We start from the raw sequence: 25547 nt of genomic DNA, 5'->3' as shown, positions 1-25547 counted from the left end.
TGGACAAAATAAACTAACAAACAAAACAGAAATAGGCTCACAGATACAGAGAACAAATTGACAGCTGTCGGAAGGAAGGGGGGTTGGGAAACTAGGTGAAAAAGGTGATGGGATTAAGCAAAAACAAAACAAAAACCTCATAGACACAGACAACAGTATAGTGATTACCAGAAGGAAAAGGAGGTGGGGGTGGTGGAAGAGGGTAAAAAGGGGATAAATGGTGGCCAAAAGAGGTCACCTGACATTGGATGGTGAACACACACCCACACACTATATATATATATGATGTATTATAGAATTGTACACCTGAACTTATACAATCTTATTAACCAATGTCAAACCAATAAATTAAAAAAAAAAAAGAACGAAACATTAAAAGAGACCAAATCTGGCAAGAAAACAACAGTGGCAGGGACTCAGGAGAGCACCTGGAGCCACAGGGAGCTTAGGTGTGCGGACTGGGTACCTTGATGTAGGCTCGCTGCAGGTAGTTGTAGGGCACTCGGCGCTGGAAGTCGCTGCGCACATCCTCGCTGACCTGGTGGCGGGACGCGGGGCCACCTAGGCGCTGGGTCTCGCAGCTCCGGTAGCAGCGCGCCCGCTCCAGCACCGCGCGGAAGAAGGGCAGCTCTGCCCCCGGCCCCGCACCGGGGGGCGCGAGCGGGCGGCGCGCGGCGCAGTGGCGGGCACAACGCGCGCGGATCTGCCTCAGGCGCCGGTGGCTGCGCAGCGCCCCTTCCAAGTCGCGCACGGCAAGCTCGTAGTCCCCGCTGTAGTAGGCGGCCACGCCGCTGGCATAGAGCAAGTCGTAGGGCTGCAGAGGCCCTGGCTCGGGCTCCAGCTCCGGGCGCGGGCTGTCCGGGGGGCCGCCCCACAGCGGCGGCGGTAGCAGCAGCAGCAGCAGCAGCAGCAGCAGCGGCAGCAGCGCCCAGATGCGCTCCCGCATCCTCCGCCTCGGAGAGACGCAGGACGGCCACGCTCCAGGCCGCTCCCGCACCTGGCGTCGGTGCCCCTACTCCCACCTCCAAGGGCGAGAGCACTGGCCCCGCCGCGATCAGACTGCCCTGTGAGTCCCAGGTGACCGGTGACCGCCGGCACTCGGAGGACTGAGAGGCGGAGGCCGGCCGGCCGGCAGCTCTTAAAGGGACGCCCACAACTCACACGCTCCTCCTGCTGCCCGATAGTCCACGAGCCTCCCGCCGGAGCTCAGCGCGCGCCCTGCCGGCTCCGGGAGGGCTGCAGCCACAGGGATGCCAAGGGCTGCTCACCCAAGTGCCAGCCTGAGAGCAGAGCCAGTGCCTCTTGAGGGCAACCTGGGCGGGTGAAGCTCTATACGTGGTTCCCCTTCTAGATTGCAGAATGGATAGGATCACGTCTTTTTTGGAGAAGAAGAAAATCTGGCTCAGGGAAGTGAAGGTTCTAATCCTTTTCTGGAGTTTGTACCTGACTTCACAGTTTACAGAGGCCTTCACCTTCAGAGGAAGCACGGGTGCTTCATCTCAGGCTGTGAGGGCAGTACTGGAGGGCCATTTGGCCCAGTTGTGGGGCTTGACAAGAGCGATCAGTCCCAGTTTATAGACCTGTGAAGGGGCAAAGGAAAGCCTCACCCCTGGGTCTTGGGATTCAAAGCTTAGAGTTCCTTCCCTTAGGGAGGGTTCCTCCCTGGCCTTCTCAGCCAATGTGTGTGGGGGTGGGTCTGGGTATTGGAGCAGCGGGCGGGGCGGGAGGGGCAATCAAGAGTCCGCCTTTCTGTGCAGAAGGTGCTATTACAGGACACAGATAACTCAGAGGAAGGAGCAGCTGCCTTCAATTCTGCCCCTGTTTACCCACAGTGAGACCTTGTGCAACTGAGCCTCAGTTCCCTCCTCCCTACAGCAGACAAATGTCCCAAGACATCATATAGTTTTCAGATATAAATTCTTCTAAGAGTTGAACAAAGAGGCAATTTAATAAATCCAGTACCCGCGGGGCTTAAGCAATGAGTATCAATCTAGGAATGGGAAAGCTGACAGAAATGGCTGCCAGATTCCAAAGGACTAGCTGAAGGCTTTCCTGTTCCTCTGCTTCTCCTCTCTCATAAATCCCTTCCGAGGCAAGTTGTTCCCCTCTTTCCTGTGCCTTGGCGCCACACTCTCACAAGGATTCCTGAGAGCTTATCCGCTGGACCCTTGACTCCAGCCTGCCTCCTGAAGGCATTCCTGTGGTCTCCTAGTGCCATAGCAATTTCACCAAAGTCTTCTTGGCTACAGGGATGGTGAGTAAGAGGGAAGGGCAATGGTAAAGAACCTCATATATCATGCAGTTGATATGAATTTCCTAAAGAAGGCTTTTGTGAGGAATCACCACTATGCCCGGGAGGTTACCAGAGTTTCATGCTCATTCCTTCATTAATTTTGTTGAGTTTAACTGCTCTGAGGATGAACAGCCTTGGTTCTGTTACTCCAAGGGATTCCCCCAAATCATGTTCTTATTATTTTTTCCCCATCAAAGTTCACTCATTTGGCTCATCCCACTGATGGAAAAACTCCAGTTTGGAGCTGAGTGTGTACTTTGGATATTCAATTTTCCAGAATTTACACTTGACTTATCTGCCTAGACATTTTCTCTAGGGATTGTCTCTCTTTTCAGATAAAGATTTTGGAGTCCAAAGTTATCAGTCCACTCGTGGGACATTTTGAAGTATAGTAGACTAGGGATTCCTGCTGTGTGGGGATGCTTAACCATAGATAACCTTTATATTCTGTGACATTTACATATTATTTAATATTTGTCGATTAAATTCATATCTTTGGATGCCTACTCTCAAAGTAGGTGTTCTAGTGGAGAGAAGAGACAAATAAGCCAGGGCCCTTATCCCTGGATCTTACAATGTTGTATAGGAGACAAACATGAAGTACAGGACTATGATATAAGGTAGAATGTGGTACATGTTAGATTAGATTCAAAGTGCTATAGAAAATCAGAGCCTGCAAAGATTTCTGGTGGAAGGATCTAGGAAAACTTAGAGAAGAGTTGACATTGGCAGAGAGTTAAAAACTTATAGGCTGTAGCCGTACCAAACTTTCCACTGACCTCCAAACAGGCCATGTGCTTTCAAGACATGCGCTACATGTCTTACTACTTTATCTCCCTCTGTACAAATCCTCCCTGACTTTATAGAAAGTGTTCAATTGACATCTCAAATTTGCTTGAACATTGGAATCACCCAAGAAGGCAAAAATAGTGATATCTGGCTCTCACTCTGAGATACTGTTATTTGATTAATTTGGGGTATGGCCTGAGCATTGAGATTTTTAAATAGTTCCCTAGTTGATTCTAATGTGAAGTAAAGATTGAGAACCACTGATCTAGAGTCAATGTCTTAGTTCAGAGAATAACTCAGGGCTCCAGGTGCTGTGGAGTATTCATGAATCTGAGAGGTACCATCTCTCCATCTGCCTTTCCCAAGGACAATCTGATCTGCCTTTTAAGCCTGGATTAGGACCGAAGTTCATGGCAATATGGTGGTAAGAGTCATGCAGGGCCAAGAAGTTGATTTCAAGCAATGCTCTGCCCAGTGGAATCAACTCTGCGTTGAGAAAGACAGTCCTCCCTGGATCCCTCGAACTCCTGCATGTCTTGCTGGGTGTGCCAAGGTGGCACTTTTTCTTTACCGGGGCCATTTCCTAGTCAACTGAGTTCCCTCTCAGAGTTTCTGACTCACTAAGTTTAGGGTGGAGCCTCAAAATGTTCATTTCTAACAAGTTCCTTGGTGATGCTGAGGCTCTTGGTGCAAGAATCATACATTGAACTTGGTCAATACAATTCCTTATGAACAATGGTTGCCAAACTTTGTTGTGTATGCAAAGAACTAATAAATACATAGAGGCCTTAGCTTTTGAATTAGAAGCAAATCTGGGTCTTTATGTTTTCACCAAGTTCCCCAGGAGTTCTGATAGCCACAGGTGTTTGAGAATCAGTGTTTTAGTGATTTTCTCCCCTGAAGACATCATTGGTTGTCACTAGGGCAAGAGAGTACAGTTGTACTACTGGCATCTAATGTGCAAATCATCCCTAGATGAAGAGGACAGCCTCCCAGGACAAGGAATTATCCAGCCTAAAGTATCAACAATGTACAAGTTGAAGAACCCTGGGATTGAATATAGTTTGAGCACTGCAAGTCTTATTCAATTGCTTTATTTTACAAATGAGGACATTTAGGCCCACTGGTCACATAGTTAGGCAGTAATTTTATATACCAAAATATAAAACGTGTGTTAAATGTCATGGAGCATTGGATGATATAGCCTTGTGAATTTTTTTAAGAGAAAGAAAGTATGAAAAGTAAGAAAGACAGAAATGATGGTTTCAGAAAAGGACACATTGGAACCATAAGATGTTGAAATTTCTGCTAAGGTAGGTATGAACTGGAAATGTGATTTCTCTATTGTTTCCCATTTTTTATAAGATCAGAGAACAGCCAAAGCACAAGAAAATCCACTAAAAAACTTTAAAAGGGATTCAACCACTTCCTTTTTTATTATATTTGGAATGAAACTTGACAGAAGCTTGAATTTCCTTTTGACTTCTGTTTACAAGTCAACAGCATCATGGCACCGGCTTGCTTTAGGGAACCTCCAGCAGGAAGGAATTCAGAAAAGAGCTCTTCAAATACTTACTATTTCCCTCAAATCAGCTTTGCTTTTCAAAGATGACTCCTCTCTTTCCTACAAAATCCTTATTGAACAATAAAAAATGTATTCAAACTCTAGCAGGAGACTCCATTGATAGTAGACTCTTTCAATAAGCAAATCTAATATTATGTTATTTTGATCATGTGTAACCAGGGCTCTTGCTTGCCCCAAACATCTTTGATCCCTTTGAAATGAAAGGAATAATTCTCAATACACAACAACACAACCCTGTTCAGCTGCTGTTGATGCTGGCAACAAGGGAGCTGTTTTGAAGACTTGTTTTTTTTCCCCTTATACAAATAGGATCATCTGAAGACTTTTTTTTTTCTCCAAGTAAGTTAGTGTGAAAGGCAAGCCACTAACAGTCTGTCAACATAAGAGAGGGAGAGAGAGAAAAAAAAAAAAAAAAAAAAAGGCCTCCCTAGAAGAAGAGTGTTTTTTTAGAAAAATTAATATTTAACTTACATTTAAAATCAAACAGGAGCTGCCACATTCCAGGACTGTCTGTTCCTTTCCAGTTTCCTTAATAGCCCTGTCCCTGTACATACCTTAATTCCTGATTGGGCTTTAAAATTCCAAATCAAACAAAACACCACAAACACTCTGTGCCCACACTCCTGTCATAGAGGCATTCTAATAGTATTCCTTGGGAGACTCACATTTTAGTTGAATAAGAAACAAGTGAAATAAAGAATACAATTATTCCCAAAATAATTAAAGCTAAAAACACAATTCAGATAGAAACCCAGAGAATTGGGCAGATCCTATGTGCTGGGTAGCAGGCCAGTTCTTTTCATAGACATGCAGTAATTTAACTTTTAAGGGTCTCATTGAATAAGGCATTAGTGTTATAATTATACCATTGAGAAAGTTGAGTCTTATAAAAGAGAAATGACTTGCCAAAATCCAGTTTGAAAATTACAAGGCCAGGACCAAAGCCCATTTAGTGCTTTTCCCACCCTACTATGCTGCCTCTTTCCAAGCCTAAAATGTCTTCATAACTCCCATCAAAATTCTGCTTTGGTTAAACTTGGAAAACATGTTTTCTTTAGTCACCAACTTTGCTGTATGTTCCTCATTCAGCTAGAGTCACAGACTCATAACATTGTTCTTCAGAATAAATACTAGTGTAAACAAGGTGTGTGTGTGTGTGTGTGTGTGTGTGTTTGTGTATGTTTGTGAGAGAGAGGGAGAGAGACCCACAAATATTAGACAGAGGCTGACTATGACTGTGAACTCAACTTGATAGGTGACGTAATGTGGGTAGAAACAGTCATGACCACTAGAGAACATAAACAGGTCTTCAATCATACCTACATAAGAGATGCCATGCCGAAACCGGTTTGGCTCAGTGGATAGAGCGTTGGCCTGCGGACTGAAGGGTCCCAGGTTCGATTCCGGTCAAGGGCATGTACCTTGGTTGCGGGCACATCCCCAGTAGGAGGTGTGCAGGAGGCAGCTGATCGATGTTTCTCTCTCATCGATGTTTCTAACTCTCTATTCCTCTCCTTTCCTCTCTTAAAATATCAATAAAATATATTTAAAAAAAAAAAAAAAAAAAGAGATGCCAGATTGCTTCAGATGGATGCAAAGAAAAACCTTACCTATTAGATATTCCGGGAGAGAAGATTATTCTGTATGTATATGTCATCCATCATTCTGAGATTACCCCCGTGCCCTGCCTATCTTTTAGACCCCCTTCCCATCTCCATCCCCAAATGCTTCATAGCAGAATTTGTGCTGAATTCACGTTCTGAGTCCACGTTCTGAACTAATTCTGCATTCTCTCTTACTAGTCTGCTCTGCCTTTAAACTCTAGTTCAGAAACTAAATCCTTGACTTAAAAACTAAACCTTTGTCTTCTCTTGTTTGGGGATATTAAGGTTTATAACTAATCATTTATCTTTTTTTTTCAACTTCAATTTTGGAACCACTTGGGTAGACCCAGAAATGGAAGTAATAAATACCCAAATATTACCATTATTGCTGAAAAGCAGGTTTGGAGGGTATGGGTTTTAATATGCAATAAATGGCCCATTTATTACTTCTGCCACCCACATCCTCAAATCAAACTTGTCCACTCTCAGGCAAGCTAGGAAACTTCTGGAACATTACTCTAGAATTTCCCTCGTGAACACAGATAAGGAAAATAGGAGCTCCCCTCCAATATTTTGTTTATCTAATTAGAATAATCACTCCACATCCTCTGAAGTGGCACCCCTGCTATTCCTAGCTTGCTCAAAGACCATTTCTAAACCCAGCCCCTGTTTCCATCTGTAAGGCATCACTAAGCCAGTAACCTTCCTGGACCAACACCTAGTTCTTGCTGACAGAATGCTTGGGATGAGCTTCATCTCTCTGCTGTTACACTCTTTGTCTCATCTTAGAGCCACCCTTGATGCTGACTGCTTTGCTCTTGGACACCTGGCTGAATTTCAGCCTGCTGCTTGCTGATTCTGTGACCCTAAATCCAACCCACCAAAGTGTTTCAGACCAGTTGTCAGGAACTTCCTTCTGGAAGGTCTACTCTGCTTCTGACTGCTCAGGCACCTATCTTCACTGCAGGAGAGCTATAGGTGTCTCACCTCTCTGGCCTCAGCTTTCTGAATTGAATCATGTACCCATTTCCAGGAAAACATAGGCTGCTGCAGTTTCCACATTGTGATGGGGACCTAGATAGAAGGCCAAATACAAAAAGCACAGGAAGAAATATAAAGCTATTATTTGAGTGGTAGAGAATTTGTGTTGAATTCCTTCATAGCATTAAACTTCCATCTTTGTTCAGATTTAAGTAACATTAACTGAGATTTTTGAGCTGGGAACATTTTGTGATTTTATTTGATCCTTGCGGTTGGAGGATGGGGAGAAATTAAGGATATATTATTATGCAGACTTTACAAATAAAGAAATTTTGGTAGAAGATGTTTTAATGTTCACAACGTAAATAAGTTGGGGAGTCAGGACTTGAATCTGAGTCCAGAGCCCACTTACTGAAGAGTGCATACTTCTCTTAGAGTCTCCAGACAGGAATTCTTTTTAGCATTTGTTGACAGAGGATTTATTCTAGCAAACTTCTCCAGCCTTCTAGTCGCTTTCAGGCTCATCTTCTGGTGGGATCACAGGGAAAAACAAAGATACAAGTATTAAAGCAATAAAGTTTCAGCTACCACAAACCCCTAAATTCTAGTGCTGGTTGCCTGCCTCTCATTATTCTAGTCTGCTTTGCCTGCACTTAACACCATTTCCCTCTTTTGGGACTATCGCCAACAGTATTCTCATCAGGAATGGTCTGACCTGTGGTAGTCTGCACACTGGCATCCCCATTTCTCTGGACAGCATCTAAATGTGCCTCTGCTGGGGCTATTGAGCCTCTTCTTCTGTTTTAAGAAATTCATTCAAATGAAAACATTGACAGAACCCATAAAATTCACCAATGTGGCTCTGCTGGAGAACTTGTCACTCATACCTGAATACTTCAGATTCTGACTTTGCCATTTATTTGGCTCCTGAAAATAGATTCCAGCCTCCTGATTACCTGACCACCTGTTCCTTGCCAGCCTGGCAGGGGGCCCGCCTGTGGTTTCTTTCAACATCTGCCCCCTCCCCCCCCCCCCACACACACACCAGGCTGCTCCTGTTGTGTTCACATCTAAATAACTTTTTTCTAAAACATTTTTAAAGTATATTTTTATTGATTTCAGAGAGGAAGGGAGAGGGAGAAAGAGACAGAAACATCAATGATGAGAGAGAATAATTGATCGGCTGCCTCCTGCATGCTCCCTTCTGGGGATCAAGCCCACAACCCTGGCATATGCCCTTACTGGGAATAGAACAAACTGTGACCTCCTGGTTCATAGGTCCATGCTCAATCACTAAGCCACACCAACTGGGCTCTAAATTACTTTTTATTAGCAGTACCTGACAATGTGCAAATTGCCCCCAATAAATGAAAACTCAACTCAAAAAGATACCTAATGATCATCATCCTCTTAACCTCTTGGGAAGAAAGAGATTTAGTAGATCTCAACATTGTGCCTATGTTATGGAAAATGCTATTAAATGAGTAAACCAAATTAAGGTATAGAATAACCTTGGACATTAAATTAGGATGTCCTAGATCTGGTTCTGGCTCTGCCATGGAATAATTGTGATACCTCAGGGCAAGAAACTTCTCTTTGGTCCTCTTTTACCCCCATCAATAAAGAAAGGTCTGGAACTATACTTCTGAGAGCCCTTTCAGCAATAAGTATTCTCTGATTCTTTCATTTTAAAAATACAGTTATCTCATTCCTATTGGCCCTCCAAAGCATTACTCCCCCTCTCCCTACATCTATCTCTGGGATAAAGTTAAATTTCGGTTCCCAAACACATTTCCAAGCTCCCTCAGGGGTCATTAAAGGCCTCAGCTTACTCAGAGCTTGTTGGTTTTGCCTAGAAATGTCAGCCAGCCTCAGCCAGTAGAGCAGAAGACTGGCCTTGTTGTTTTCGGGCATCTTGTAGCATAATAACAATTCCAGGCACAGCAGAGTTGATCCACATGCCCCAGCTCCCGAGGGAACTTCCCACTTTAGTCTGTCCAGCATATGTCTTCTCTTTCTGCATTTACCCACAGAAAGAATCATGAAGAAAATCCAGGATTTACAAAAAATAGTGAGGAGAAGGATAGCTGCCAAGCTTTCCCAACCTATTTGATAAATGGAGAAAGTAAGACCCAAATGCAGTGATGAAGTGGTTCACCTGAAAAAAAAAACAAAAAAAAAAACACAACAAAAAACAAAACAAAAAACACAAACACACGAATAATTACCCAAACCAATATATATATATTTTTTTAAATATATTTTATTGATTTTTTACAGAGAGGAAGAAAGAGGGATAGATAGTCAGAAACATCGATGAGAGAGAAACATCGATCAGCTGCCTCCTGCACACCTCCTACTGGGGATGTGCCTGCAACCAAGTTACATGCCCTTGACCGGAATCGAACCCGGGACCTTTCAGTCCACAGGCTGACGCTCTATCCACTGAGCCAAACCGGTTTTGGCCAAACCAATATTTTAATTCCTTTATTCTATTAAATCTGATCCTCTTACCACTTTAGTCTTTGAAAACATTTAGGATCTAAGTAATAAACTGATCTGGGCCAATTTACATTTGGGGGATAGGACAATTTATATTTAAAATTAGCTTAATCTCCAAACCACTTTTGAACTTTAAATTATTACTTTTAAGATACTGTAAAAGTATACAAATGTATGTTTAAAAACTCTATAGACAAATCCTTCCTCTTACTTTCAAGAGAAAGTAGGTTGTAAGTTGTATAAATAAAATCTTGCGCAAGTTGTAGAAATAAAACCTCCATTTTCCCCCCACTTCAGTCCCAATGTACCCACAAGAAAACATGGGTCACTAACTTGACATTCTGCCTCTGAAAGACTACCAGACTTCAGATTCTACCACACAACATGTAATGAGAGGTTGATTTGTTAAAATAAACACAGAATAAACCGTAAAGTCAATTTCTTTCCAAGTCAACATCATGGGAAGCCATATGCTAATCTCATTTATAATACCAATGCTTTGGGAGGGACTTGCAGAGAAATTGTGCATATTATTTTATAATCAAAACTGGATGTTTAACAAAAAAGAGTTTTTCTTACCTTATTTTCCAGAATGAACTTTAGGTGACATTGAGATGTTTCCTAGAGTCAAGTGCACTTTCAAAAGATAAAGAATCACTCACATTAAAATTATTGCAGTGACTGCAGCCAATCTTCTAAGGAATCAGAGGCTTTCCTTTTGGTTCAAAAATAACCATTCCATATGTAATAATAATCTCTATTTTTAAAAAATAATGTCACTTTAATATTTGTAGTACTTTATCATTTTCAAAACCCTTCCCATATAAAATGATAGATGCTGTCTCTCCACCTCTCAGGGTCTCCTAGGCATTCCCTACACAAAGGCTTTGGGTTACAATGCAAAATGGGAGAAATTCAAAATCTCACTACACTCCTAAGATTGCTTTTAGCAAACAAAGACAATCTGCTCACTCATACCCAGAGACTAGATACTCTAAACTAATCGGCCCCCTCCTCTTTTTCAGCAATTCCACTGGAACTTTCTCATTACTGAAAACTTTCTAGGATGAAAAAACTTTTAATAAAACAGTATACTTAACTTTCTGGAGATGTTGCAGCACTTTAAAAGATAAATTTAAACAAAAATGATTTTCAAACTTTGAGGTATATGAAAAAATGACTGCTAAGCGTCCCTTTCCTCTATTTCCCCCCACACACACTTCATTCTTGATATACCCACAAGGAAACAAGGCTAACTTCCACATTCTGCATCTGAAAGACTGCCAGACCTCAGATTGTATCACACAAAATTTGAAATTCTCTGGGGATCTGTTTCTGTATTTTTGCAGGACAACAGAAAAGAACAGATGAGAACAGGAGCTTGTACTTGTATTACATTTGCTGCCTCATTTTAATTGGCAAAACTTACAGCTTTTTCCTAGGAAGATTATGTCATAATTGACTAAGGCTTTCTGACAAACTTTAATGACATTAAAATGAGGTGATTTTTTTTCATTTATTCTTTTTTCTTCACAGATAATCATCTTTAAAGAGTCTCTCATCTGACATTTTAAGAACAGACCAGTGAGGCTATATTATGTATTTATTCATGATCTCTGTTCTTTTTCCCATGAACATAGATCAAAACTTCTCAAATTTTCCTGATAATGAAATAGATCAGGACCCAAGAAGTTGCCTTCTCCCCAATCTCAAATGAGCCCAGAACTAAGTCAGTGAATGAAGTTCCCATAACCAGCTTTCTGATGGTGTAGAACCAAGTCACACAGCCTCCTATTAGCATTCTTATCCAAACTTTCTACTACCTTCCCTTCCCCTATGATTACACACTTATCTATCATTCAAAGGAAAAGTTAAAGAGGTTATATGTGCATATATCTCCTCAATAGAGACAAGTTTATGAACAGTTAAACTCACAGGATGTTCCAGGATGAGAGAAACTTTTAACATCAACTAGCATAGATTCCTGACTCAGCTGAAGACCTCTAAACGTAGGTTGGAAAGTGACTTGTTAACTCACAAACATACAGTGATTTGGTAGCTAAACTAGCATGAAAATCATACTTTTGTAGATAAGGCTTATCAAGATTGACTTTTGAACTGCTCCTTGATGATTTCTTTAAAATCACTATTAGACTGTGAACTGAGATGCTAAGAAGTCCCTGAAGCCTTTTAGAACCCCTGCTCCCACTTCAGCCAGAACTTTTGGATTTTATTTGCATATAATGCATTTAAAGAAAAAAAAAAAAAAAGATGGGGACATGCGTGGGGAAGGGTTTGGGATGGGAATGGGGGGATGAGGACAAATATGTGACACCTTAATCAATAAAGAAATTAATAAAAAAAATAAAAAATAAAAAGATACTGCTGCTGCCCTAACCAGTTTGGCTCAGTGGATAGAGCGTTGGCCTGTGGACTCAAGGGTCCCAGGTTCGATTACGGTCAAGGGCATGTACCCTGGTTGTGGGCACATCCCCAGTGGGGGGTGTGCAGGAGGCAGCTGATCGATGTCTCTCTCTCATCGATGTTTCTAACTCTCTATCCCTCTCCCTTCCTCTCTGTAAAAAATCAATAAAATATATTTTAAAAAAAAAAGAGGGGAGAAACCAAGATGGCGGCATAGGTAAGCACCTAAACTGCTGCATCGCACAACAATTTCAAAACTACAACTAAAAGACAGAACGGACACCATCCAGAACCACAGGAAAGCTGGCTGAGTGAAAGTTCTACAACTAGAAGGAAAGAGAGGAGCTCACAGAGAATTGGAGGTACAGCAAAGGGTCTTTGTGCTCTCAGAGAGGAAGGGTGGCTGAGAGCCTGGCTGACTTTCTCTGGTGGAAGGGGGAAGGAAGCCCCCAACCACACTGAACCCCAGTTCTGACTGCACTGAACGCCAGTTCCGGGCGAGCCCCTGGGGACCCACGCTCTTGTGGGGGGAGTCTGGACTCTTGGGCGGAGACTCGGGAGCTGGGGAAGGCAGAAGTCTGAAGGCGCGCGCGTGCCAGTGCACACAAAGGCTGCGGGGGTTGCCACAGGCTTTCCCTAGTGGAAGGGAGTCAGAGGCTCCTGACTGCACTGAGCCCCAGTTCTGACTGCACTGGACCCCAGTTCCAGGCGAGCCCCTGGGGACCCACGCTCTTGTGGGGGCAGTCTAGACTCTCGGGCGGAGACTCGGGAGCTGGGGAAGGCGGAAGTCTGAAGGCGCGAGCGTGCCAGTGCGCACAAAGGCTGCGGAGGTTGCCACAGGCTTTCCCTAGTGGAAGGGAGTCAGAGGCTCCTGACTGCACTGAGCCCCAGTTCTGACTGCACTGGACCCCAGTTCCAGGCGAGCCCCTGGGGACCCACACTCTTGTGGGGGGAGTCTGGACTCTCGGGCGGAGACTCGGGAGCCGGGGAAGGCAGACGTCTGCGTGTGCGCGCAAGGGCAAGGCTGCCGGGAAGCCAAGACTGTCTGCTCCACCCTGAGACTCCACCCCATCCAAGCCGAGCACAGAGGCTATTGCAATTTGGCAAGTCTAATCCTATAAGGCTGTCTCCAGCACCGAACTTCTCCCAGCATAGACACAGCTGATCCTTACAGCCAACTGGCCTGGAGGTCAATTCCTCCCAGTGATACCAACAACAATCAAGACTTAACTACAACAAGGCTGTACACACAGTCCACAAAGGGGTGTGCCAAGAGTGTCCACCTCAGGTTAACTGGGGAGGCCAACCCACTGGGCCATATAGGAAACCTAGCACACAAATTTACCCTACCAACTCAGGGAAGCAGTGAAAATGCGGCGTCAAAGAAACAGATCACAAACGAAAGAAATGGAGGAAAACAAACGACTGGATATAGAATTCAAAACCACAGTTATAAGGCTTTTCAAGAATATCCTAGAAAAGGCCGATAAATATAATGAGACCCTCGAAGATATGAAAAATGACCAACTAGAAATTAAACATACACTGACTGAAATAAAAAAATATTATACAGAGACCCAAAAACAGACTAGAGGAACACAAAAATCAAGTCAAAGAATTGAAATACAAAGAAGCAAAAAACACTCAACCGAAAAAGCAAAAAGCAAAAAAAAAAATCCAAAAAGTTGAAGATAGTCTAAGAAGACTCTGGGACAACTTCAAGGGTACCAACATCAGAATTATGGGGGTGCCAGAAGAAGAGAGAGAGCAAGATACTGAAAACCTATTTGAAGAAATAATGACCAAAAACTTCCCCCACCTGGTGAAAGAAATAGACTTACAAGTCCAGGAAGCGCACAGAACCCCAAACAAACGGAATCCAAAGAGGACCACACCAAGACACATCATAATTAAAATGCCAAGAGCAAAAGACAAAGAGAGAATATTTAAAGCAGCAAGAGAAAAACAGTTAGTTACCTACAAGGGAGCACCCATAAGACTGTCAGCTGATTTCTCAACAGAAACTATGCAGGCCAGACGGGAGTGGCAAGAAATTTTCAATGTGATGAATAGCAAGAACCTACAACCAAGATTACTCTACCCAGCAAAGCTATCCTTCAGAATTGAAGGGCAGATAAAGAGCTTCACAGATAAGAAAAAGCTGAAGGAGTTCATCACCACCAAACCAGTATTATATGAAACGCTGAAAGGTATTCTTAAAGAAGAGGAAGAAGAAAAAAGTAAAGAGAAAAATTATGAACAACAAATACATATCTATCAACAAGTGAACCTAAAAATCAAGTGAATTAAAAACCTGAGGAACAGAATAATCTGGTGAATATAATAGAATCAGGGGCATAGAAAGGGAGTGGACTGATAATTCTCAGGGGGAAAGGGGTATGGGGGGTTCATGAAGAGACTGGACAAAAATCATACACCTATGGATGAGGACAGTGCGGGGAGGTGGGGCGGAGGGTGGGGTGGGAGCTGGATGGAGGGGAGCTATGGGGGGAAAAAGGAGAAACAATTGTAATAATCTGAATAAAGATTTATTAAAATAAAAAAAAAAAGATACTGCTGCTTTGAAACTTTGAAAAACACACTCTCATTTCAAATATGCCTTACTTCCAGCCAACACAAGTTCATAAAAGTTCAGGTAGGATCTGGGGAGAAAACATTCCTAAGAACAACAAGAACAAAAATATACAAAATTCCTTAAGGATCCAAAGTTAAAAACATCTGCATTGTTCAATTGCACATGACATAATAAGTTGCTTTCGCTTTTACTTTCCATTGCATTTGTGGTATGCTCAGATTTCCATGGAAGATGTTAACATAAAAACATTCAAACCTGTAAAGAATTTTGTTAGGGTTGCCAAAGGAGGGACGCACAAGGCCAAAGTGGTAAGGGATTATAAATTTATCAGGTCATCTGGATACCAGATGGGCTGAGCCCCCAAATGGCACCAGCACCTAAAGACGGGGAGTCAGAGTTTTTAAAGGACTCTAGGTGGGCTTTTTCTGGGCGGATAATTCTCTGTGTAGGTCTGGATTCTGGGAAAGTTTGGAGGGCAGAGATAATGGTCTAAGCAAGTGGAATGTCCATTGTGAAGTGGCCTAAAGGTTAATTCCCAGGGGAGGGGATATTGATTCAATTATTTAATCAGACCTTACATTCTAGCCTTTTTGTTTTATGGAATAGGGACAAAGGTCATGTCTTCCATAGTTACTTCCTGCTGAGAGGGGGCGTCGAGATCACAGGGGGTTGGACTTCGATTGTAGTCAGCTGGAACACTGTATAGATTCCTCAGTGGTTGGAGCAAGGGGTTCAGCAGCATGATTTCCCCAAGAGACTGGTTGGTGAAGGCTCCAAAACTGTCCTATTGAGTGACTTGGGAGGTAAAAGCTGGTCCTGAGGCTGCCACAGCATCACTTGTCTGGCTTTGCTGCTTTTCTGGGCCTGGAGCTGAAATACAAATGAGGCCTAGACATTATCTTTAGGGAGGAAAAGATCAGGGGTCTAAGTTGCCTGACTAATGATATGAAAGAGGAGGATAGATTACCCTGGGGATGAGGTTCTTATTTTCCCAGTTTTACCCCTTGATAAGCATACAGAGCTGTTTAGTAGGTCCTGACACCACAATCATTACCTGAGACTCTGTCCTGGTGATGTAAGTCTGTGGGACCTTGTCAGGGCCTGGGCAGCTTCAGTCTTCGGTGGCCAGTCCCAAGAGGTCAGGGAGCTCCAAACAGGATCCAGAGGGCGGCCTAAGTGGGTTACATGAAATCCATTGGTGAGAGATTAGGGAGGTGGGAGAAAGCAAATCGGGGAAACCTCTGAAATTGGATAAAAAGTAAAATGATAGACACATATTTCTTTTACTTAGGTGAGTATAGAATAGTTAACAGTCAACAATTAACAAGATAACAAAAGCAAAGAGGGTCCAGAAAAAAAGGGAAGTTACAAGTTACTCTGACATTCCATAGGTATGTTATCTTAGATGCAAAAAGACAATAGGCTCAGTAAAGATAGAAGTTGATCTTTGTCAAGGAAGATACTGGCCTAGGACATGACTACCCACTATAAATTGCTTTTTAATTAAAAGGTTTTAATTTCAGACCATCCTTTGTGGTTATTTTAGATATCTGAGTTTGCAAGGCTGCCTCACAGGCCTTCCCTGAGTTAGTCAGCTTAACATGTGGCTTCTTTTCTTCCACAGAACGTTTGGGGTCAAATCATTAGAAACACAGTGGTTGCTCTCTGCTATCTGTGGGGAAGGGCGATGGATATATTTCCTTCTCAATACATCAACAGTTAACAACTAAGACTTCATGATAAAGCAGCAAAAATATGTAAATATATAAAACCCCAAAACACAAGAAGAGTTTCCCTGCCCTGTCACAACACCACAGGTACTTGAGCAGATTTCCAAGAGAGGAAATAAGGAATTATACTAAGGCATCACACATGGGAGAGCTAGAATGCCCGGTATTGAGGAGACTATCGGAGACCACACTTTTTGCCATTGTCCCTTTTCTATGCATATTTTTGTTCCATTCCCTTTTTGTCATCCAGCATCCTCTGCATATTCATTTTGCACATAATGAGTATGATTGTGATCCCTGGCTATATGTCATGACGTTTTAAGTCTGGCTGCTACCTTCAGCTGCAGCAGTCTCTAGGTTTCTTAGATGGCAGAGACAATTAGATTGGACCCAATTAGTGGTTCTATCCAATAGCAACTCTCTGAAAATACCACCAAGATAAACTATTTACCACCAAAGTAACCTCTTAATAAAGGAAAGTAGAGTTTATTGCTTAACACAATAAGGGAGATTGTTACCGGACTAAAGGGGTACGACGCTTGCCTGTGCACACCAAAGCCCAATTAAACACAAGCAGGAGTTAGCAGCCAAGAAACTAACGGTTTATTAGTTAAATAAATGCTGTTGTGGATGAAAAAAGAGCCATAGGCTAACCTGACTAACTCAGGGAAGGCCTGCTTGTCATCCTTACAAACTCAAGAGATCTCAAGTAACCACAAAGGATGACCTGAAATTAAAAACCTTTAATTAAAAAGCACTTTATAGTGGGTAGTCATGTCCTAGGCCAGTATCTTCATTGACAAAGATCAACTTTGATCTTTACTGAGTCTATTGTTTTTTTTGTTTTGTTTTGTTTTGTTTTTTTTTTTTTTTTTTTTTTTGCATCTAAGATAGTATACCTGTGAAATGTCAGGGTAACTTGTGACTTCTCCTTTTCTGGATCCCTCGGGGCACAACCAAGTACCTGGGCCCTGGGACAGAGACAACAAATTCCTTCATTGTTATTGTTATGTTAATTGTTGACTGTTAACTATCCTGTACTCACCTAAGTAAAAGAAATATGTCTATCATTTTACTTTTTATCCAATCTCAGAGGTCCCCCCACATCCCCCCCCATCCTGCTTCCCCCACTTTGCTTTCTCCTGTCTCCCTAATCTATCACCGATGGATTTCATGTAACCCACTTACATCTCTTCATTTGATTATAATGTATAAAACAAAGTGAGAAACTGCCATTCTCCAAAGCATTATCCCAATAGGTTGAGATTTTGCTTCCTGGACAGTTTGACACAAAAATTCTTTACAGGTTTGAATTTTTTTTTTTTTTTACATTAACAGTTCCAAGCCTGAGTCTCAGGTAAGCTTGTGTTTGAAGACCTGATTTCCCAATGGCTTCCACAAATGGGTTATATAGGGGAAAAATCATTAATCATGGTGGTTAGAGGAGTTGGGATTGTGGGCTCTGTTGATTGGTTGGGGCCAGGGTATCAGGTCCTGATGTCAGTCAAGGCTTTGTTCTGCCTGGTTTCATGAGGGTGTGGTCCACAGGGTCATTCTGCTTTCATGGGCCTGGGGCTGAAACACAACTGAAATCAGTATGTTATCTTTAACTTGACAGAATCTCTGTTTCTCAGGTCAACAACACCTGAGGCTTTGTTCTTAAGACAGTTTGATACTGACCAGAATAGGATGTCTTAAGGGTTTAATGATTAAGGGAAGGAATAGAGGGGCAGAAAGGAGAAAGTGTCATGTGAAGGAAATGGTGTTTGATCAGGTATGCATCTGTGGTGGTTGGGGACGAGGGGAGGTGAACGCTGGGGCATGTAAAATATGCTCCTTCTAGGGACGATGGGTGTGGCAGGTAGCTGGAAACTCATCTATGAAACCTATTTATCATCCCTAGGGAGTGCCTGGTCTGAGGTGATGAGCACTCCACCCACATTTTTTATCCAGTTGTTAAAAGAGCAACACCCCTGCAAGTCATAGAGGTTTAAATTGCCAGGACTTGAGTGTGTCAGGAGCCTGTGTAGACTGGATACACCAGGTGCCATGGTTGCTGTTGATGACTAGAAGTGGGTGGAAGCAGCAGAGGGAATATTGTTATTCCTGGGCCATAGCCCAGAGGCTCCAAAAAATAGACACTGAAAAGATGATGAATCAGCTAATCAGTGTGGGAATGCCAGACTATGGTCAGGAAAAGGCTGTGGGAAACAGCACGGGAATAGAGAAGTGGGAGAATGACTAGAGGCCTGTGGGGGTACGATAGGCTTTGGCGAAATTTAGACCAGTATCCCAAGGTACTCTTGGTGGGAAAGGGAAGCTGAGTAGGAACTGGTGCTAAGGCACTCAGGAGAGCATCAGAAAGACTCTGATCATATGTTAGCAGCGAAGAAAAAGGAGCCAGGAAAAGCTGCTGGTGGTGCTTTGAACTCTCACTACTTGACAAAGGTAGAACTGTAAGGACTATGTATAATAACCACCCACAGTCAGCAGGGAGTAGAGGGTTAGGAGAAAAAAATGGGAAGAGATCCTTCAATGTTTTTCCCAATGCTACCAAGACAAAATCCAAAAACAAAACTTATTGAGGCCATATGAATAAAGAGTACTGCAGAGAGTCATTGTTCTCAGGAAAGAATCAGATGGCATCCATTTCATGCAGTTACCACTTATTTATGGGCCAGGAAAATTAGAAGGGAAAATAAGCAGCCATAATATTGACTAATAATAATAATAACAACAACAACAAGGCAAATGCAAAAAATAAGGAGTGGCAAGGTTTTAGAGACACAACTATGTAATATACTGCTAGTTTATGAAATCCTCTTAAAGAGAAATCTGGCCTCAGAAAATGTCTGAATAATTCCACTTTTAGGTAAAACTCCTAGAAAAATTCATACACATGTATGTAAGAAAACATTTATAAGAATGCTTATTAAAATGTTAATTGTGAAGCAAAAATTAGAAATAGTCCTAATAGTTAAAAATGAATAAATTGATTATGATATATTTATGTGAGAGAATACTATATAAATTAAAATAAATAAAAAAGTATAAGAATTAACATTTATGGATAAGTAAAAAGGAAAATAAAAAAATACATTTAGTTAAAAATGGAACTCCCATTTGACCCAGTAATCCCACTTCTAGGAATATATCCCAAGAAATTAGAAACACCAATCAGAAAGGATATATGCACCCCTATGTTCATAGCAGCGCAATTTACAATAGCTAAGGTTTGGAAACAGCCTAAGTGCCCATCAGCAGATGAGTGGCTTAAAAAACTGTGGTAAGTTTGCACAGTGGCAGTATCATAGCCAATGAGGTTTATCCAAGGCGTGATTATTACTAACTGAAAAACAAACAAAAAACAATCGTACATCTGCACAATGGAATACTACACCGCTATAAAAAAGAAGGAACTATTACCATTTGCAACAGCATGGATGGACCTGGAGAGCATTATGCCAAGTGAAATAAGCCAGTCAGAGAAAGATAAATATCACATGATCTCACTCATTTGTGGAATATAATGAACAACATAAACTGATGAACAAAAATAGATCCAGAGACAGAGAAGCATCGAACAGACCATCAAACCTCAGAGGGAAGGCGGTGTGTGTGTGTGTGTGTGTGTGTGTGTGTGTGTGTGTGTAAGAGATCAACCAAAGAACTTGTATGCATGCATATAAGCATAACTAATGGACACAGACACTAGGAGGGTGAGGGCATGTGCTAGGGGATGGGAGTGGCCGGGGAGAGGTCAGTGGCCGGGGAGAGGTAAATGGGGGGAAAGGGAGACATATGTAATACTTTAAACAATAAAGAATTTAAAAAATAAATAAATAAAGGTGTTTGGTCAAGACAAAAGAAAAGTCTATAAAATACATTTAGTATGGTAGTATGTATATATATTTTAAAAATAAAAAGATAAAACAACAATGATATATGACTCCACACTTGTTAGAAAAGCCAAAATAAAAAGTTGAAAACACCGTAAGCTGACAAGGATGTAGAGCAACAAAAACCTTCATCAATGCTGGTGGAAATGCAAAATGGTACAGTCACTTTGGAAGACAGGTTGACAGTTTCTTACAAAATTAAATATATTATTTCCATACAATCAAGCAATCACACTCCTTGGTATTTTTACCAAAATGAACTAAAAACATGTTCACACAAAAACTTGCTCATGGATATTTTTATCAGCTTCATTCATAATTGCCAAAACTTGGAAACAACCAAGATGTCCTTTAGGAGGTGAATGGATAAATAAATTATGGCACATCCAGAAAGTGGAATATTATTCAGCACTGAAAAGAAATGATCTATCAAGCTATGAAAGAGGAACTGTAAATGCACATTACTAGGTAAAAGAAACCAATCTGAAAAGACTATAGGTTTTAGCTATTTATGCACTTGATAATTTCTCTTCCAGAAGCAGCTGTTTTGAGAAAGGGAAGTCTTAATGGCTTACTAGGGCCAAAATTAAGCTGTCATTTATGATGTAAATCCATCTGTCTTATAGCTAGAATGCATGGGACATGTTGCAGGGCTTTGAAATTGCTTTCTGTTCCTAAATTTTCTTTGATCTGGTCACTTAAAAGTCCGTTAAGAACAAATAAATAAATAAATAAATAAAAACACATTGAAGAGTAATATATTTCATTTATTTATATGCATGTGTATTTAGAAAAGATATGAAAATATAGATTGCATATGCACTAAATCCATGGAAACATCTGCATTGGGAGAGAGAATTGAGGTTTAGAATGTTATCACAACTTGATATGTAATACTTTATTTGTTTTTAAATCTGAAGAATATGTGATATATTATAATTAGTTAGGTAGGCCCATGGGTGCTGTCTATATTTTCTTTTGTCTTTATTGATATTAAATCAAACCAATAAAAACAAATATATAAACAGCGGAAAGCTCAATTACCAGATGTTTGTCACGATATTCGGTAAATTGTATTTGGTAAATTTGTTAACTAACTTTATCAAATACAATATAGGGCATTCAGAAAGCCAAGGACAACAAGATTTAGTCTATGCTTCCAAGGAACTCACAACACCTATAACACACATGCGTGCGCGCACACCACCCCCCCCCCACACACACACACAATTCTAAAGAAAACAATAACATACACATATTTATAAAAGTAAAAATAAACTTTTATGAAAACACATATAAAGGAGATATTAATTTTGGTTAAGGGAGGGGAGTAAAAAAAAAAACACCCATTACAATGTGAATAGAACATTTTAGATTGGCCACTTATAAAAGTAGCTCTTAGCAGGCAGAAGAAGAGATGGTGTTTGGAAGGTGGAACAGCATGAATGAAAAGATATAAAACATGAAGATATTTTTAATAACAACACTTAGTATTGTGCCATTAGAAGTATTATGTGATTAGATCATATGACTTGTAGAGATAAATGGCAGAAAGTAGACCTAGAAATTGTGATTACTTAGTAAAGAGCCTTGAATGCTATTTTAAGAAGCTTGACAAGGGTGCGTTTCAGTAAAATAATGCCATTGGGGATACGAATGATGGATTGAATTGGTGTATAGCTGAAGAAAGAATTGCAAGAATGTAATAGACATTCATCATACATTACTAGATGATGAGCATCCTATGTAATAAAAGCCTAATATGCAAATTGTCTCCTTGACTGGGAGTTTGACCAGCTGGCCAACTTCCCACGTCCCCTCCCCCTGCACCGGGCCTCTAGTTACTTAGATAAAGTCACTTCCACATCAGCCACTAACAATAGAGACTCCAGACTTCAGAGGTAAACTGAAGGTCAAAACTGGAAGGATTAACCTGCTCATGGCAATTCCAGAGAGAAGCCAATATTGAGGCTCAAAATAACCAGGAATGTGGAGCACAAAGTTGCTCTTTACCCAGCTGAGAAAATTTTCTGTTGAATATTTCTTATTATGAAGAATATATAAATATATAATCAACACTCTAGGCAAAAGGGTTTTATTTATTTGTGAAGCAAAACCAGCTTTCTTGAATGGTTCTACTGTAAACAGGGGCCCTTTGTAACTGCACCATTAAAATTCTGGTGAACCTGCCAAAGGGTGGGTCATCTTGGTTGGAGTGGTAACATAGATTGGCTTCTCTACAGGAAAACTGAGGAGTTTCAATAAACCACCAAGGACCCTGAAAGCACTTGTTTGAGTGATATTAGTACTTGTTTGAATGATATTCTGGCTGAAGACAGAATTTTTTCTTTGGCCCCCACCCTACTCTCCTCACACTGTAGCAAGAACACTACTCTGGGTGTCAGAGGCTTTAGTTACATCCTTTCATCCCATGAGTCATTTATGATTTACCTCACTGGGTTCCAGGGTCCTCATCTGAAAGTAAACTTTATTTCTCTCAATTAAATGTTGGGAGCATGGAATATGGTAACTAGGCAAGGATGGGCAAAAGTGGAGTCACAGTTGTTCGTATGGGGGTGGAGGGGAACAGGCAGGTTATGATTATTACAGTAGCTTTATTAACACAAAAGATTGTCACAATACAACTGCAAACCGACTTTTGCCTAGCCCTGTATCACTCAAGAGCTTGGTTCATCTTGCTGATTCAGTCTTCTTCAAATCCCTTCCATTAATTCAAGAGAAGGGAGTGAAATGTTTTTAAGGGGGCTCAGAGACTTTCCTGTGTGCCCTCTAGCCTTTGAGGTGACTGATGATCCAAATGTGGTCCTGATCTATAGATGATTTGGCACAGAGCAGTAGTTCAAGGCCCAAACAGATAAATATGGGGATAATTCAACTGATCCCAATGGATCTGAGAGTTTGGCACTAGATAATTCTTCCATCAGTGTGTGGGTGGATGCTAGCATTTTCAGTCTTCCTGGAGACTTCTTCAAAAACAAATTATGTGCTTGGCTGATATCTTGGATTTTTTTTGGTTCTTGTTTCTGTTTCTAACATCTAATCCAATCAGAATCTTTCTCTCTCTTATGACGAGGTTGATATTCTTACCCATCTTCAAAGCTCAGAGTTTTGTGAGTGAAGTCTGTGCTTCTTTCTAAAGAAGGAATTTGGAACAGACAATCTAAAGGCCCTTTCAAAAACATTATTCTTACCCTTGCCAAGAGCTTTCAGCTCTGGACTTGGACGAATGGCGGGGGGAGGGGGTGTGCACAGTGTAGAAAAAGCTTTAATAAAGTTCTTTTATTGCTAGCTGTGAAACTTTGGGCAAATTATTTACCTTCCAAGATTTTCAATTTATATATAATTAAAGCCAAAGACAAAATGCCCTCTTGTAAAAATTATGATGATGATCATTTTGAGGACAAGTTTCATTTAAGAGATCTGGATGCAAAGAAGATATCAGTACATTCACGCTACTATAGGTACTACTCAGTTCTAACCAACCAAGAAAAAACGGCAATTGCTTTCCAGTAGCAAGCTCACATTTCAAAATTGCACTTTTTGTAAGTCATGTTTTCAGGTTCATTTTTCAGATTAGTAATACTGTTTTATGAATAGGTTACAGTAAGTTGAGAATGTGATAGAGGTGGGAGGTGAGATGGTAATTTTACTTTGTCATTTACTGATCCTCTCCTCAATTGGCACCACTGTTAACTTTTGTCATTCCTCAAAAACCAAAGCATTCCTCTGGTGCCCCGGCCGACGGGGCAGCAACGAGGGCACGCAGGAACCACCTAAGAGAATGAAACAAACAAGGAACGCGAAGAACGGAGGCAAGACAAGGTTCTGATCAAGCCTCGTTTTTTTATTCGAGTGTTGCGGTATATAAGCACTCAGGAGGGGAGGGGTAGGATAAGGAGTTGCCATGGGATGATTGGTTGGGGACTGGGTATCTGTCCTAGCTGATTGGTTATTCTGATGTGGGGGGTTCTTCTGGCCCTTGGGCGCGTGGGCTTTCTTTGTCCTTGCTCTTTGTCCTTGCTCAATCAGGAAGTAGGGCTGACCAGGAAGTAAGATCGAACTGCTTTTATGGCTCCCGGCACTCTGGAACTTCTTTATACTTCTCTCTTTCCATCGATCTTTCTGGGTAATAGTCACCGTCCTGATTGCTCCATGTTGGCACCTGTGTAATCAAACATGCTGGAGGATAACAGATAAGTTGCCTTCAACTCACTTTAGATTTACAATCTAAACCTCAGATGTGACCTCCATGCAACTGAGCGAGCCAACTACATCCCAGGAGTCAATATACATTTCTCCTGTCTTTAGACACCTATTTTACACCTTTTCCCATTTCCTTAGTGATGCATATGACTTTGCTTTACATATTCATCTGAAAAAAAAAAAGCCATTAAAATAGAGCTTGGCCATCCTTTCTCCAGCACACTATAGCTGAGATGCATTGTAATTCATATTCTGTGCCATCATTTCTGTTAAAATGATGAACTGTCCATGTTCTTCTTTAAAGTCAGAATTTTCACTTGTGCACTGAATTCCATTTCCTCTTAACTTTTCAATGACTTTAATCTTACATCATAAATTTTACACTTTTTAACAAATTAATGAACTGGGTGACATGTGAAAAGTTAATTAATTAATTCATGACTTCTGAAAACATCATTTTGTCTTAGTTTCCTCACAGGTAAAGGGAGAAATAATAATAGTGTCCCCACCTCAAGGGGGTTATTGTAAAGATTCATGGAGTTAATACAGGTAAAGACCTTAAAAATCTACTTTGGATATAACAAACACTATATATTCATCAGTTCTAATTATTAGTGGAAAGAGTACTAGTCTTTTGATCATAGATATGTTAAGTGATTATGCAGTATTCTCTGATTATGTATGATGTTGAGCAATATATTTTAATCTCTCTGAGCCACCCTCCATTTTCTCTTTTGTAAAATATGGGTATTTCTTATGATGTTTTAGTAAAATAATGGGTACAAAAGCAGTATATAAAAAACCCTAAATTTTACATCATTTATTTAAAAAAAATTATTGTTTAGGGTAGAGAGAATGGGTAAAAATTATGGAGAAGACAAAACAAAAAAAACAAAGCAAAAAGCAAACCCTAACACACA

The 25547-nt window shown here is 41.1% G+C and overlaps 1 protein-coding gene across 1 annotated transcript in view; it reads right to left on the bottom strand.

Annotated features, from left to right (window-relative positions):
- Positions 1-1279, bottom strand: part of P3H2 (prolyl 3-hydroxylase 2) — a 167498-nt gene extending 166219 nt beyond the window's left edge. The window contains exon 1 of the mRNA XM_080658184.1: positions 467-1279. Within this exon, the coding sequence (XP_080514310.1) occupies positions 467-946 (480 nt within the window). The 5' untranslated portion in view covers positions 947-1279. The remainder of the gene's footprint in view (positions 1-466) is intronic.
- Positions 1280-25547: the final 24268 nt, after the last annotated feature.

The sequence above is a fragment of the Plecotus auritus genome (genome assembly GCF_963455305.1).
Source record: "Plecotus auritus genome assembly, chromosome: 2".
In the NCBI taxonomy this organism is placed as follows: Eukaryota; Metazoa; Chordata; class Mammalia; order Chiroptera; family Vespertilionidae; genus Plecotus; species Plecotus auritus.
Note: the sequence above shows the minus strand (reverse complement) of the source record. Positions and strands in the feature narration are given on the sequence as shown.